This window comes from Genypterus blacodes, unplaced genomic scaffold (assembly GCF_046128005.1).
Source record: "Genypterus blacodes isolate CSIRO-AG114 ecotype Tasmania unplaced genomic scaffold, CSIRO-AGI_Gbla_v1 ptg000070l_1, whole genome shotgun sequence".
Taxonomy (NCBI): domain Eukaryota; kingdom Metazoa; phylum Chordata; class Actinopteri; order Ophidiiformes; family Ophidiidae; genus Genypterus; species Genypterus blacodes.
The window spans coordinates 5,063,282-5,078,609 of NW_027466880.1; the positions used below are offsets into that span (position 1 = coordinate 5,063,282).

The 15,328-nt window shown below is 40.2% G+C and overlaps 2 protein-coding genes across 3 annotated transcripts; one reads left to right on the top strand and one right to left on the bottom strand.

Annotated features, from left to right (window-relative positions):
* Positions 1-2,454: 2,454 nt before the first annotated feature.
* On the bottom strand, positions 2,455-5,010 carry tma7 (translation machinery associated 7 homolog). Its single transcript, XM_076156757.1, has 4 exons — positions 4,881-5,010; positions 4,143-4,198; positions 3,585-3,672; positions 2,455-2,920 (listed from the first exon to the last, which is right to left on the bottom strand). Exons 1-4 carry the CDS (start codon positions 4,894-4,896, stop codon positions 2,886-2,888), a joined length of 195 nt encoding a protein of 64 aa, XP_076012872.1. The 5' UTR covers positions 4,897-5,010; the 3' UTR covers positions 2,455-2,885.
* A 24-nt stretch (positions 5,011-5,034) lies between these two features.
* ccdc51 (coiled-coil domain containing 51) lies at positions 5,035-11,478 on the top strand. 2 transcript variants are annotated; one of them, XM_076156756.1, is made up of 7 exons: positions 5,035-5,146; positions 6,084-6,233; positions 7,142-7,352; positions 7,540-7,677; positions 8,225-8,389; positions 8,825-9,031; positions 10,245-11,478. In XM_076156756.1, the coding sequence occupies exons 3-7, from the start codon at positions 7,203-7,205 to the stop codon at positions 10,830-10,832; spliced, it is 1,248 nt and encodes a 415-aa protein (XP_076012871.1). In that variant the 5' UTR covers positions 5,035-5,146; positions 6,084-6,233; positions 7,142-7,202; the 3' UTR covers positions 10,833-11,478. The 2 variants fall into 2 exon arrangements, with proteins under 2 accessions (XP_076012871.1, XP_076012870.1); XM_076156755.1 differs by having other exon boundaries at positions 6,084-6,177.
* The last annotated feature ends 3,850 nt before the right edge of the window (positions 11,479-15,328 follow it).

Consider the following 15,328-nt stretch of genomic DNA (forward strand, 5'->3'; position numbering starts at 1 on the left):
TGCCCCTCTTACACACACACACTTTTTTACAGAGGGGTCAGTGCTGGGCAGTCATGATACGGTGCCAGTGGAGCAGTGGTGGGGGATCGGTGCCTTGCTCAAGGGCACCTCAGAAGCAAACTCCAGCTGCCAGTCCACTTTCTTGGTCCATACAGGACTCGAACCGGCAATCCTCCGGTTTCCAAGCTGAGTCCCTATGAACTGAGCTACTGCTGCCCTATGTCTTGCCCATTAGAGCTGAATGCACAATCTGGAGATACAGTATTTGCTACAAATTTAATTTGAGTTTAACGCCAAAGATATTATGACCAGTGTGAAACTGGATGTCTCCGAGCTGTGACATCATGAAAACATTACATTCTGGTACATAGACGCTGGAGAACAAAATATTCTAAATGCCAATTTCATCAGCAGAAGGGAGTATAACTCAGTTTGTAACTTAATATGAGCTGAAACTAGTGTAGACAAAATTTAACATTACGTTTACAACAGAGTGGAATGTAGGAGGGAATACAAGTTGGCCAGCTGCCGCGAGACACACGAGTATTCCCATGTAAACAGGGAAGATCCAGGTCAAGGCGCTTAAGACAGTGAAGACTTATATCAAGACAGATGAGGTACAAATACAATCCCAAGTCAAGACAGCCAAGTCCCAACTAAACACAGCAATGTAGAGGTTTACACTCCACGCACTTATAAAATGTCCCTTTCCTGAATGCAGGTGCGTGTGGGAGGTCACATACTATGTAAAATGGCTGGAGAATGGTTGGAAGGTTGTATTTAACTAAATTGCTATTTGGAGCATATGCCTTGGTGTGCAAACCACCCTGTCTGCACTGCACTGATTTTGTCCTGCACCCAATCCCAGCTTGCGCTAGATGTGCATCCACCTTGTTTCTTCAGGAGAGGTTGATTGAGCTGATTGTGCTTAATTTCATGGTTTCATGTATCATCTCTGTCATCACGTTATGAGTAAAATTCTGATCTGTAGTCACTGTTGAGTAAAATAAAGAAAAACAGGAATGCAGTCATGTGACACCTTTTCACTCGGGTGAATAACGTGCTATTCCCCCCAGATTCTGCCCTCCTTTGTGCAGGTGATGAAATAGTAGAAGTCGCTCTTCTAATTAGGATCCCCACTTTGGCATCTAGACCATAGACAAGGGTAATTGTGTGGATAATGATATTGTGTGTTATATTTAGCCATGAAGATGATATAGTGATCTTGATTAAGAGAAAGTATTTGCAGCACCTTTTTAGATGCAAATTATGTCAACCTGTTTAGTAAATGAAAGACAAATTTCATGAAGGGAATTTTGCAAATATGACTGTAGTCTCAAGTGGCTCAAGTAAGACTCAAGTAAATGATAGGTGAGGCTTCACTGCAAGGTGTACAGAAAAGTGTGTGTGTTTGATGTAAAGCACTCATACCTATATGGAATGGGGCCTCAAACTGAAACACCGAACAACAGGTTGAAACAGGTTCTGGATGTTTTCTCAGGAGGATATGTGTTTATGTATATGCACTCAATACTTGGTCAGGGTCCCTTTTGCACTAATTACTGCATTAATGCGGTGCATCATGGAGGCGATCAGCCTGTGGCACTGTTGAGGTGCGATGGAAGCCCAAGTTGCTTTGATAGTGGCCTTCAGCTCGTCTGCATTGTTGGGTCTGGTGTCTCTCATCTTCCTCTTGACAATACAGGTTCAGGTCAGACGAGTTTGCTGGCGCAGTAAAACCATGATCGTTAAACCACTTATTGGTACTTTCAGCAGTGTGGGCAGGTGCCAAGTACTGCTGGAAAATGAAATCAGCAACTCCATAAAGCTTGTCAGCAGAAGGAAGCATGAAGTGCTCTAAAATGTCCTGGTAGACAGCTGCGTGACTTTGGACTTGAGAAAATCCAATGGACCAAAACCATCAGATGACATGGCACCCCAAATCATCACTGACTGTGGAAATTTCACACTAGACTTCAAGCAACTCCGATTATGAGCCTCTCCACCTTTTGAGTCACACCTTGATTTCCAAATGATATGCAAAATTTAAGGACTTTGGAACACTGAGCAACAGTCCGGTTCTTTTTCTGCTTAGCCTAGGTAAGACGCTTCTGACATTGTTTCTGGTTCAGGAGTGGCTTGACACAAGGCGCGTCTTCGACACGTTCACAGGGGGGTCACAGATGGCCTTCCTGACGATCTTGTTGATCCTGTTGGCGTCTGCTGACCTCACCCTGCTGCCCCAGCACACAACAGCATAGAAGCTGGCACTGGCTACCACAGACTGGTAGAACATCCTCAGCATGGTGTTGCATACATTGGAGGACTGGGGCCTCTTCAGGAAGTAGAGTCAAACTGTAGGGGTGCATTTCCACCTTGAAAAACATGTTGACGGATACACGTTGCTGCAGGCTGATTGTGCCAAACTAAAATAAAAATAAATGGATACTAAACTTACTTAGTAAATAAAACTTTATTGTCACCTCCCTCTTAACACAAAAACGCAGTGGAAAACAAAACACATAAGGGGATTAATGTTTCAGTGTCACATGGACCCAGTGACACTGAAACAGTTGGATCAGCTCTCATACATGCTTGCCAGGTCTGTCTGATGCTAGACTTTGTTCAGTATGTTTTGATTCCATGACAAATACAACATCTATCACCAGAGCAGACTCATTACATGCTGGCTGCGTGATGCAATACTGGATTCTATCAACATTTGTTTCCAGAGCGGCAAAGATATTTTTGTCCTCAAAACTCAAATTCATTTTCACTGCAGAGGGACCATGGTGCAGAATTGGGATTTTATGGAGTTCAGGTTTAGTGGAGGCAACCAAGCGGACCCTCTCAGAGAGCAGCACAACAGACTTCACACTCAGATTTTACTTTTTGCCTGATTTCTTGATGCCACCAGCACCTGGAGAGAATGAAAGTAAAAAAAATACAAGATGATGAGGTCAGACAGAGAAACCAATTAAAAAACAAAAAAAAGGAAGTAACATGTTTTGTACAGTATCTTCTGAATAAAGTTTGCAAAAATAGTATGCAAAAGAGTCTTCCTCCATAACTTTATTATTAGTTATGTGTTAAAAAATAATTTATCACATAACTATCAAAACACTTTCAGAGATGAATAGGAAATGAAAGACAAATGCATTCAAGTTTCATTTTTTTCTACTTGTTACCTTTTGAAGTCAGTGAGTAATTTGGGGTTTGAAGCTTATCAAAGCCTTAAGAATGACTTTACAATCACTTAGATGGGTTCATATCCATCCCCCCACTCAACTCCATCCCCCCACTTGCATCATCTTGCGCCATTTGCACAACTTCTGTTTTGCACTGATTATTTCCATTTCACTTCGGTTTTGCACTAAGACTCTTTGCACTATTAACGTATTTATTAATTTATAATTAAAGTTAGTATATATAGTTTATTCTGTATATATTCTGTATTCTTTATTCTGTATATATAATATGGATATATATATATAATATATGGATGCTAACTGCATTTCATTGGCTTGTACAATGAAATTGAATCTAATCTAATCTAATCTAATCTAATATGGTTGTGCTCTTACTTAGAGGTCCTTTTGCTGAAGCTTTGGCCTTTAGGGCGTCCATGGCCTTCTGGTCATCCTTCAGTTTCTGCTTGAAGGCCACATCATCCTAAAGCCAAAAACAAAAAGTTTCATGTCCTCTGACTTTTAGAGACACATCACGGTGCCCTCAGCTGTCCAACCCGTTTCCCTCATCCACGAGGAGAAGATGTGAGGACAAATGAACAGAACATCCTTCCAATTCAGGCCTGAATTGGAATAATGTGAATGTTACAGATGACACGGTGCAATTTGTCTGTACACACAGCCGATCAAAATGTAATGTCATGGTGTCAGTGCAGCCCACTGTATCCTATAGCAGTCCTATAAACATTTAAGTGTCCTTTGTGAACCACATTGAAGAACAAGGACTGTAACCCTACCATAGTGACACACTTGTGCCCAATGTCCCTATCTATTTTAACATGTTTGTAACAGGTTATAAAATAAGAGCAGCAGGCTGAGTGATGCATGGCTCAGTATCCATGGTGACAGATGGTGTAATGATGAATGGTAAATGTTTATTAACAAAACGCTTACGTCATCCATGTCTTTCGACTGCTTCTTTGGTGCCTTCAGTGGTTTCTTCTTTCCTCCTGGGCACAATAAACACATGTTCAATTAGTTTGGTTTGCTCCTTTAAGATAACATTGAATTCAGCTAAAAAGAAAAGCAGTTTAAAGTTACAAGGTTCCTTGCAGGCTTGACTGAAAACATCTGATCGTGACATGTGATTTGAGAAAGCAAAATGATGCCTGATCTTTTTGTGAACCATCGGTTAAGATGCTCAATATGGAGGCTTGGAAAACATTATGGGATACATACATTCGCTTTGGTTTTTAAATCTTCAATTTGTCGAAATGCTTTTCCATCATGAACACTGTTTCCATTTTAGTTTGCAATGTGTACAGTGATGAATCGATAAGAGCCTTTTCACAAGGCGCAGCTCGGACGGACTCAACATGGTGGAATCGTTTCACTCCATATTCAGCAGCCACATCTTTTGTTTTAAGTGGCGGCTCAGGGGTATCATAAATACCGAATTGACCCAACGAAAGAACGCTTACGTGTCGTAATGAAGTATTAGTCGCGTGTATGCGATTACCAATGTGCAAACTCGTTAAACTGTTCAATATAAAACAAAACCATCGAGAAACGAGCAATAGCAAGTGTTAGCTAATCTAGCCAGTAGCCCACGATGGGTTCCGGTTGTGATCGGAAAATATTGTTTCTCATGACAGATACTTTTAGGTGACAACGACTTAAACTGTGTCTCACCTTCCCTGCCGGACATTTTCGAGTTGGTTTGCTATTAAAAGTGAAAAACTGATTTGATAAGATGGTTTGTTCAGGAGTAGGTGCACTGTCTACCGAATCCGCGCCGTCAGGACCCAGCTAACCTGTCAACCGGAAGCAGTATGGCTGTTGTGTGCCTGAATGCCAGATCGCTGACTTGTCCATTCAGCTCCAACCTGTGAAGTAATTTGCTTTAGATACTCAAACTTCATCTATGTGTCATGCACGCTTGGACACTGACACAATCGGTATGCTTACTTCAATTCAGTTTTGTTGTGTGACTTTGAGAGTTTGAGTGTTACAAAACGAAAGAGTCCGTCTGGGGACATGTTAGCAGCATGGAGCTAAAGCTAATTAACGTGATGTAGCGGGAAGAGAAACGGCTGACCTTCAGGAAAACATTTTAAAACACGAAACAGGTCTAAAGCATTTATCACGGGTCTGTACATGTAACCATTGCCTGCTTTCAGAGGTTGTCAATTCAGTAGCAGTGTGTTGTTGAGACCATTATATACAAACGGTTGGATTGCAACTACATAATATTTATGATTTATTGTTCATTTTTACATTTTCAAGTCCTCAGTGCCCTTCAATTAACCCTATGACAGCAGAATATGATCATCTCTGAGGAGCGGGGACTAGCAACATTTATTTGTTCATTGTTTTAACGCTATTTGAAACAATGAACAAATGATAACATAATTAATACCTCTGTTGTTGATTATCTTGTATTCTAGCACCAATTGGAATATGTTACCACCTTTTTGAAATCTTAAAGCAGTTCATATGCATTACTGATCATTACACATTGTTACCGTCATTGTTGCAAGTGATGTGTTGGTAGTATTTTGTAGTTCACACGATTAACATGACAAGCTCCTGGGAAAAAAATAAGCAGGAAAAAGACTTTGCTGGTTGAAATGTTTTCTACTGTACTGGATCTGCTGCAATATGCTGATTTGATCCATAACCCAGTGCCAACCTGGATTGGACATGTGTGATGTGTGTCCTTCTGTCTGATCAGTCTGTCTGATTTGACCAAAATTGGTTTGGAGAAACTAGGCAACAAGTTTATTCAACCAAGGATTCACCACTAGCTGATATTACTCTCAAGCTGAACTAACTTTTCATATTTTTTGGCTAATTAGACTGATTATTTAGTTTGCTTTATTGTTGTTCTTCCAGGTGCCTGTGCTGGTCTCTGCTTGGTAGCTGCTGTGACAGTGAAACTCCTGGCTTTTTTCTAGCAGCACTTTTGACTTCCGCTCTTCTCAATGAGGTATATTGAAGACGTTGAAAGACTCACTAATCGCAAACAGCCAACATTGGATGAGGGTCAGACTACACAGTATGACACACACAGTCGACATAACAAGTAAACTTGATATGTTTCCTGTGGAAGCAAGTGGAGCTTCTTTGAAGAGAGGGCAAACAAAATTGAAATTTAGATATTGCAGTTATATCGTATTATGATAATAATTATTTATTTTTAGCAGCATCATACAATGAATGTAGCTCAAAGGGATTTTAAATTTGAGATACTTCAATAGGTTGAATACAAGGTTAATGAGATAAGTTGAATAAAATAAAACAATAGTTAAAAGTCATTAAGATCCAACTGAACATGTTGTCACTTGTTATTTCACATACATTAACTGAGCTCAGTTGTAAAAATGCAAAACCATATGCTTGAATCAGCTAGTTAAATACAAAGTGTTATATTATTATATGGAGTGGACCTAACCAACAGTGCCTTTGTACAGATGTAGCTAAAATGTTTGGCACCCCACCATTTAAAAAGTAATTGGCATCCAACATTCCCTATTTCATATTTAATGGAACCAACACTTTTTTTTTTTACATGATTTTAAGTAATAGAATATGAATAATGCTACCTTGGCCTTGATGAAAATTATTTCACCTTTTAGAAGTGATGATACATTTGTGATTTGTTTGTGCTATAGCAAGGTCTGCTGCTCTAGGCAGGGTGCCTCTGCCCTGGGGACTCTGTCTAGCCAGTGTCTGACCTCCTTCAGCCTGATATAAATCTTAATCTATAAGACCTCTTTGAGTTGGTTTTGACCGAAGAACACTATAAAATGTTTTCACATGTCAGTTCATTATGGAGTCAAGCTTTCATGAGTCTAAGCCAGAATGTAATTGAAGACTAACAGATCATATATTTCCCTGCCTGCCAGACATTAAGAAATATATGATGTCAATGATAACTAATTGTGTTTCAGGTACGGAGCAGCTCAGATCATTCTCTGGAATTATGGGTCCTGCTTTCTCTCCCAACGCTCCATGCCTGGATCTTTCTCCAGCCGGATTTGTCTGATCCGAACCTACAGTACCAACCATCAGCCCAGCTCCAACCTTTCCACTAACCCCACCCCTCCTGAGGAAAAGGGAGGAACTGAAGTCCTGAAGGACCGTGCACTAGCTGCTTTAAAGGTATAGAGAAAATGCCTCTGCATTTCTTGCGTAACTCCTTCCACACTGCATTGACTGATGTACAATATTGTTTCTAATGGGGTTGTGAGTGATGGGCCAAATCACAATCTTTCTGTCATGCCATGACAGAATGATTTTGAGTACAGTCTCCATAATAAATCAATTTTCTCCCTTTTCCCTGCTCCAGAATGTAGGTGAGCTTGGGCAGCAGTTGGGTCAGAGGTCAGCTAAGACGGCCACAGCCTCAATGAACTACTGGTGGGAGAGATACGAGGAGTTTGTGGGTCTGAACGAGGTCCGGGAAGCTCAGACTAAAGTCACAGAGGTCAGCATAAGAAACACCTCACATCCCCAAAAAACCTCAGATCTCATGTTTTCACACTGAAAAATTAAAAATACATTTCTTTCCTTTTAAATGTAGATTTTTTTGCTCAGCATTCTGTAAACAAATAAAGTTGCACAGATAAGATCTCCTCACAACATTTAACCAGATTTTTTTTTTTTTAAATCTTTTTCCTGAAACATTGAGCATGTGTTTACGTCCAACAGGCTGGGTGGGCACCGTGGCTATATTTGGGGGTTGCAGACCACAAACATTGTTTTTTTTTTTAACCATGCAGATGGAGTCCGTGGTGAAGCAAACTTGCCAAACTGAGAGTGAAGGAGATTTGTTTTCTGCTAAGTTTGATCCCACATTTTCAAAGAAGATGTTAAACCCATCAACTATATCAGTCCTATCATTGTCAGTAACATATTAAGGGTGTTGGTCGAACTGTTTCTAATAATACTGTTTAATATATTCCATATGCCTTTGATATAGTGGTTGAAACAAAAGAATGTATACTGACAAGAATGGTGTGTGCTTGTTCCAGGCTGAGGCAGCCTTCATGGTGGCCAGAGGGATGGTGAAGGAGGCCCATGCCAGCCTGGAGGCCCTGCAAGTCAGGCTGAAGGAGGTCAGAGACCGGTTAGACAGAGTTTCCAGAGAGGAGGCACACTACCTGGAGCTGGCCACGTCAGAACACAAACTATTGCAGGTTAGCCAATGCATTAGCACAGGAATATACAGATGTGACTAAAAGTTGTGGTATTGTTCCCTAAAAAATAAATCTACAAAATGATTTGAAAGTGACAAAAGTAATCAGCAACCACCATTTTATATTTGTATTTACTTTTGTTGTTTGATGTATTATGTTATTTTAAATGATAAAACAAATGAACATGGCCTGGACAAAATAACCTGCACCTGTACCATAACGTTTCCTGTGCAGCCTTTTGAGGCAATCACTGCAATCAAGGGCCTTCTCTAGCTCTGAATGAGACTGCCACACTTCTTAGCTGGATGTTTGACTTAGCTGTTATTGATTTTAAGATTGAAAACATCTGTGATACCAATTACAGAAAATACTATTATTACAATTATTTTATTTTATCACTTTTAAGGGGTATAAATCCTTTTCTTCTGATCATAGGAGGAACGTCGCCTCCGGACGGCCTATGAGAATGCAGAGGGCTCTGAGAGGGAACGGTTCTCCTTGTTTTCAGCAGGTGTCAGAGAAAGCCATGACAAGGAAAGGACAAGAGCTGAACGAACCAAAAACTGGTCTGTGATCGGCTCAGTGCTTGGAGCCCTGATAGGCGTCATGGGGTCTACATACATCAACCGTGTCCGCCTGCTGGTAAGGATTTGTGATGATAATACTGTTTGTGATTTCTTTGCCATTTGTTGTTGTTTACATTTACACATACAGATAATTTTTTGTATTACTCTTATTACTATTTCAATCTTTTATTCAATCATCTTTTCAGGAAAACAAACAAATGTACAAAACAAAGTATGCACTGCATTATTGCACAACAAAAAATAGCCTGGCCTTAACTGATAATCTCCAAAATAAAATTAAAGCAAGTGATTATTCAATTCAAGTAAAATTCAAGTCATCAGGTGCAATCTGCATTTAGCAATCCAACAACAAGAATAAATTAGACAATCTAATATTGTAGTCACTTTCAGAATGAATAATTGTGCAACACATCAAATTGTGCAAGCCCAACATAAAATAATCTGCGGTAAATCAAAAATGGAACGCATGTGAATTCGCCCTAAATAGTGGGTTTCTGCATATCATAAAATATTATCATAACATCTGGTGCTAAACCCCAGCTAGTGATGATGCTTTATGATATTGTTGAGGTGTGTTTTTATTCTTGAGATGGTTGGAGGCTCTTCCTGGGTTATAAAATTGTTATAGTGGTGTCACCTAATAACTTTGTCCGCTTCATCAGCCAATTTCTGTTCATCATTATTGTTTTGTAAGGCTGTATTCAAAAGGGTGGTTCCTTTGCTTTGCTCTGATTCATGGAATAATGTTTATCTCTCATTGGATTTGTGTTCAGAGAGTAACATTTGTACATGGTCCAAGACTTAAGTAAACACAGCTTCCAAAAACGGAACCGATTGGTCAGAATTGACCAAGAAGTTAACCTAACCTGGTAAAATGTCTTTTTGCATTTTATGCACCTGTTAGTAATGTTTGTGGCTGAAACACCTGAACTCAATGACTGGTAGGGGTGTCCACATACTTTGAGTGTATATGCATATGGTATATAACCCACAAGTTGTTATTTTAGGTAAAACTGTAATGATTGTTTGACACAGCTAATTCTGCGTCACACAAACACACGCTCAGCCCATGCTCTCTCTGGAGGTTGTCCTTCAATGGAAACAACATCTGGGTTGTGGTTTGGCATGCTTCTACATAACTTGGGTAGTATGTAGTTGCTTTTGTTTTTAAATACTGTATCATATTTGGGAGCACCTGATTGAATGTGTGCAAAAACGTTTCTTACAGCTCATACAATACTGTATGTCTTTACATGCTTTGTCTGTAGGAGCTGAAGAATCTGCTGCTGGAGGCTCAAAAAGGCCCAGAGAGCTTGCAGGATGCGCTTAGGGTGCAGGCAGCAAACAATCGCTCCCAGCAAGATGAGCTCCAAACTGTCATTGACAACCTCAGGGTTTCTTTGAAGGATGCAGCACCACAGAAGGACATCAACCTTCGGGATAAGACGGTTCCAACCACAGACTCAACTTTCATTCCTCTTTCTACTCTAAAAGACATCCGCAATGATAGCCAAAGAACTGAAACGCTCCTCCAGTCGCTGCAGCCCCAGGTAGGACAACTGGAGCAAGGAATTGGTAGGCTAGAAAATGAACTCTCCGTAGTCAGGGGACTGCTGGTGAACAGTTCAAAGGCTGAACAGCAACAGTCAGTGAGAACAGAGATACTAGAAAAACCAGTGACACTAGGGACCCCAGGCCATTGGGACACTGTGACAGTGGTTAATGGTCTGGAAGACACTCAAAGGATACTGGGAGAACAAATTAGCAAAAACACAATTTATAGCGCTGTGTTAACCTACACAGCCTCAGCCATCACTGTCTCTGCTCTCTATCTGCTGCTCCGAGGTCCTGGATAGAGAAGCTGCAAGATTACTAAATTACACCATTTCTCTAATAAACTGCTTGAAACGGGTTGCAATGGTCAGCTGCTTCCTGCACAGCTAACCCTGGGAGAGGATTATAGTTATGAAAATCCTGGAAAAAAAATGTTTTACAGTGATTGTATTTTTAAGTTGAACTTGAGGCTCGGAATTTTAAACAATGAAGATAATTGTTTTTATTGTATCATCTTTGGGAACCAGACATGAGATTATCTTGCAATTCCCTATTCCAGCCCAATTGCTGATTTGGTAATTTTACCATGACTAGAGCTGGCTGGCTTTGCTCGAGTCATTGTCGCAATGCAGAGAAATTAAATTTTGAGGATGCCTGTTTAGCTACTGAAAAATTAATTCTGGACAAAAATGTTGAAGTACATGCAGGGTGTATATTGAACAAATGTATGATTCTTCCATCGTAATACGTTTACTTTGCAATTTCCTTTGCGTTCAGTTGCTGTAGACTGTAGAGGTTACTTACTTATTGCACAGCAGAGTTATTATACAGAAGTTGATGGGATCAGCAAGACAGGTAAGCTTTCTCTCCTGGTTACACACCTCTGTGCCCATTTATTCACATAGGGCAACACACATCAAACGTACATTGCCACAACACCTGCTTAAATACAGAAATGGCACTGCTGTTCCCATAGCTACACTGTGCTCTGTCTAAAGGAGTAAGGGTACAGGACAGAGGGTCCCTCATGGTGGCAGCATCTGAGAGTGCTGTCCTAGTGGGAGTAGAGTTGGCAATGAATGAATCAGAATCAGAATAGCTTTTAGTGCCAATTAAGTTAACACTTAAAAGGATTTTTTTCTGGTTATTGGTGCGATCAACATATAAAACAACTGTGCAAAGAAATTAAATTAAATGAATAAATAATAAATTAATGCTTTGATATTGTCAACCTTGTTCATGAAAAACTCCATGGTGTGGTAAGAACTCAGAGCTGACTGGCTACAGGTTTGTTTGAAAGCTCTTCCACTGTGTCGCATAAGAATGTGGGGTTACTCCTATTATTATTATTATTATTCAACAATGCTGGTGTTTTCCAGCATTCTCTTGTAAACCTCTTTGTTCTCCGCCAGCCTGACTCTTAGCTCCCCCTTCAACTTTCCCCATTCCTGAAAGCTCTCTGTTTCAAAAGAAGAAGATCCGTCACATTGCTGTTGATCCATGCTTGTTGATGGGATAGCATCTAACTGTCTCTGTGGGAACAATGGTATCCACGCATAAAGTAATATAGTTTTTGGAGTCTATTGATGTCCTCCCCATGGAGTTCACATTCCATTCTGTGGCTTCAAAGCATCCACAAAGTGCCTCATTAGCATCTTGTGACCACACTGTTCTTGTAGTCACAGGGAGCTGCTGGACAATGGGCATGTAGGTGGGGGGAATAGTGGGTTCCCCGTGGAAAACTCCAACTGGAATGCTGCCTGAAGTTGGATTTCAGACTCGCAAAGTTGGAGGAAACTCAAAATCCAAAATGGCAGCTCTGCCCATCAACAGTGTGATCTCACTTCTAGTAAGTCTAGCAAATCTACCAAGTTGGGGAGAGGCGGTGGCAGTAGCCTTTCATACTTAATAGCCAGGTATAGCCACATTAGTGTCCGGTTTACTCTTGCAGCCATGTCACAATGTTATGACAGAGATGGCAGAGCCAGAACTTCTTAAGTAAGGGATCATGCACAGGCTGTCCAGGTTACCGATGAGTTCCGATTTTCAGTCTGTCTCAAAGCCAAATTTGTATCGACACAGTTTAGTATGGTTCACATCCAGTGTTGAAAAGTCAAACACAACGTACACAACAGTGTTAACACGTTTTTCAGTTCTGTCAGTCAGGTGAACCGCTGAAAACACACTTTTGATTGTAATTCACAAGGGCACCAAGTAGTCCGCCCATTCATTAGTAAGCTTTATCTGTAAATAATATATGTAATGTATTTTGTATAAAAAAGCATTTAAAAAGTAAAAAGATTAAAATCTTAAATGCTGCTGTGGTAACCAAGGGTAGAGTGTGTACGATTCATAGGTCCCATCAGCGCACCTACACTCATTTGGCCAATTGCACACAGGTGTGAATGGACATGGGAGTGTCTGCGCTACCCAAGACACACAAATCAACTTGTGTTTCTGCAGCTGGGGTTTGGAATGTCTGATCTGTTCTCCGTTACAGGTGTCACTGTTCACACAGCAGCACAGAATGACCGGTTGTGTGTCATCATGAATGGGTCATTGTTTATGCAGTAGTAGGCGCAGAGTCCCATTAAGCACAAAGCTTATTTGGGGTACAGGATTGTAAGCTACATGTTGCCGAGCTGTCGTCAACTACTGATGGAAGTGAACCAGTGCAGTCACATGCTCTATGAACACTGTTTGCAAAGTATGTTGTCTTTTTAGATTGTTTTTATTTAAATGATTTTTTACTTAATGGCATAATGTGGCTTGCAATGAACTCGTGCTCTCTTAAATGTGTCAGCACCAGACACTGTTTCTTATGGTCATTAAATACAACCAAGGCTCTCTGCAAACTAGTCCTTATTGGGCGTCTGTTTTAGAATGATAAAGTGACCACCCGGCCATAGTCCACTAGAGGGTGCAGTATAATCAACTTCTGTAAATCAGTTCTATAAAATCTGCCTATGTACTGTATATATGGCCACCGCTTGCCTCTTACAGCTGCCTTTACAAATCGTATTTACATAGATAAGGCATTGTAGAAAATACAAAATGTAGAAAATATCTCTGAGGTTTGCTGCCAGGTAATTAGTCCATTCCTCACAATATTATACACTATAACTATACAATGTAAACATAAACCTATAGGCCATGGCTGCAGCTATAAGTCTCAAAATAGTCAAATAAAACCTATACAGTTCTGTGATTAACTTTGGTTCTACATGCCCAAATGGGGAAACACTTATTGGAATGGCCCATTGTCTCCAATAGTTAAGCTATATATTTTGTATGTATTGTATGTCTCATACTATGATTTACTCTTCAAAGTGGCACATTGCATTTTTCTCATTCTGTCCTACTTTATACTTCCTATGCTGTCCCATCTTCTCCTACCTATCATCAATTGCCTCCAAACTTGGCAGAAGCATCGTTTAGGTGTGCATAGGATGCTTTTCATTTCATTTACATTTTTATTTTAGGTTTTTTGCCATAAACATATTGTGCAAATTATAGTTGTGGGAGTTGAGAAACATGAATTATCATGAATTATGTCACACTTGTTAATAACATCATTGACACACACGTGCACTACTTTCTTCTTTTTTTTGTCTCTCACCTTAGGCCTGTTTATGAGAGCTACTTCAGCGGGGACGGTCAGAGGAGGCTGAGGTTAAGGTTAAGGATAATTGGGCTGGGTTGAAGGGGAGCATGGGGGTATCAGGGGAGGATGTTACGGAAGGGTCTACACTGTACTACATGCTATGTAGTAAGCATACTGTATAGGGCTGCCCGGGTCGGAGCAGGGTCGCACGCCACAGATAATTGGCCTCCCTGAATTATCACATTATTATTATGAATTATTATAATTATTACAATGAATTTTAATTGTCAGCTCCATTTAGAGAATCAGGTGTATTTTTGTATATTCAGATTATCATGCCACAGCTGGTCGCTGTGAAATTTGGGCCTGGGGAAAGTTGCTTTGGTTGCAACTGTTGAGTTCCTCCTTCTCACTAAGCAGGATGTGCTGTTGATCTGTTCAATAACATTAACATAACATAATAATATTCTATAATTGGTTGAAGATGTACAGTTGAGGCATCAGGCTACATTATGATTATGCTGTAAAGTGAAACACAATATTGCTTTAAGGAATATAATGAAAATACTTTTATGTTGATAATCCCAATTATCAACTATTTTCAATTTACTATTTTCATTTCACTCTCTGCAGAGGTGTTATGTCACCACCAATCAGTACCTCTACAAACAGAATTACATAACCTCCTACGTAATATTTTAATCCCCATCTGCAAACTCCAGTCCTCATTCTTATGGGATGATTGGCTGAGAGGGAATAAGAATAACAATTCCCACTGTAGCATCACACATTACTACATTACCACATGCAGTCCCAGAGTTACATTATTACCATTTTTTTTGAAGTCATCAGAGAGAGAATGTAACTGAATACATTTACTCAAATACTGCTGCTTGTCTAACCATGCACACATTCCTGTCTGGTATGACTGGGATGTAGAATGACTTATCATATTTCTTATCTGGGGCCATCAGCAGGTTGATACTGGTGCGAAATGTCAGGACATGAGTTGCTTTCTATTTTTTCTTTAGCCTGCATGGATTTTTAAGACTATACAGGCCACTGTCCGTCACTTTGTCTCTGTCTTGTCCAAACGTCCTCTCAGTTCGTGGAAAAAGGACGAGGAGGAATGCTTGGTGTGCTTTTAACCCTTTGCAGTCCCTTTGTGTGTCTGATCTGTTCATCCTCTGCCTG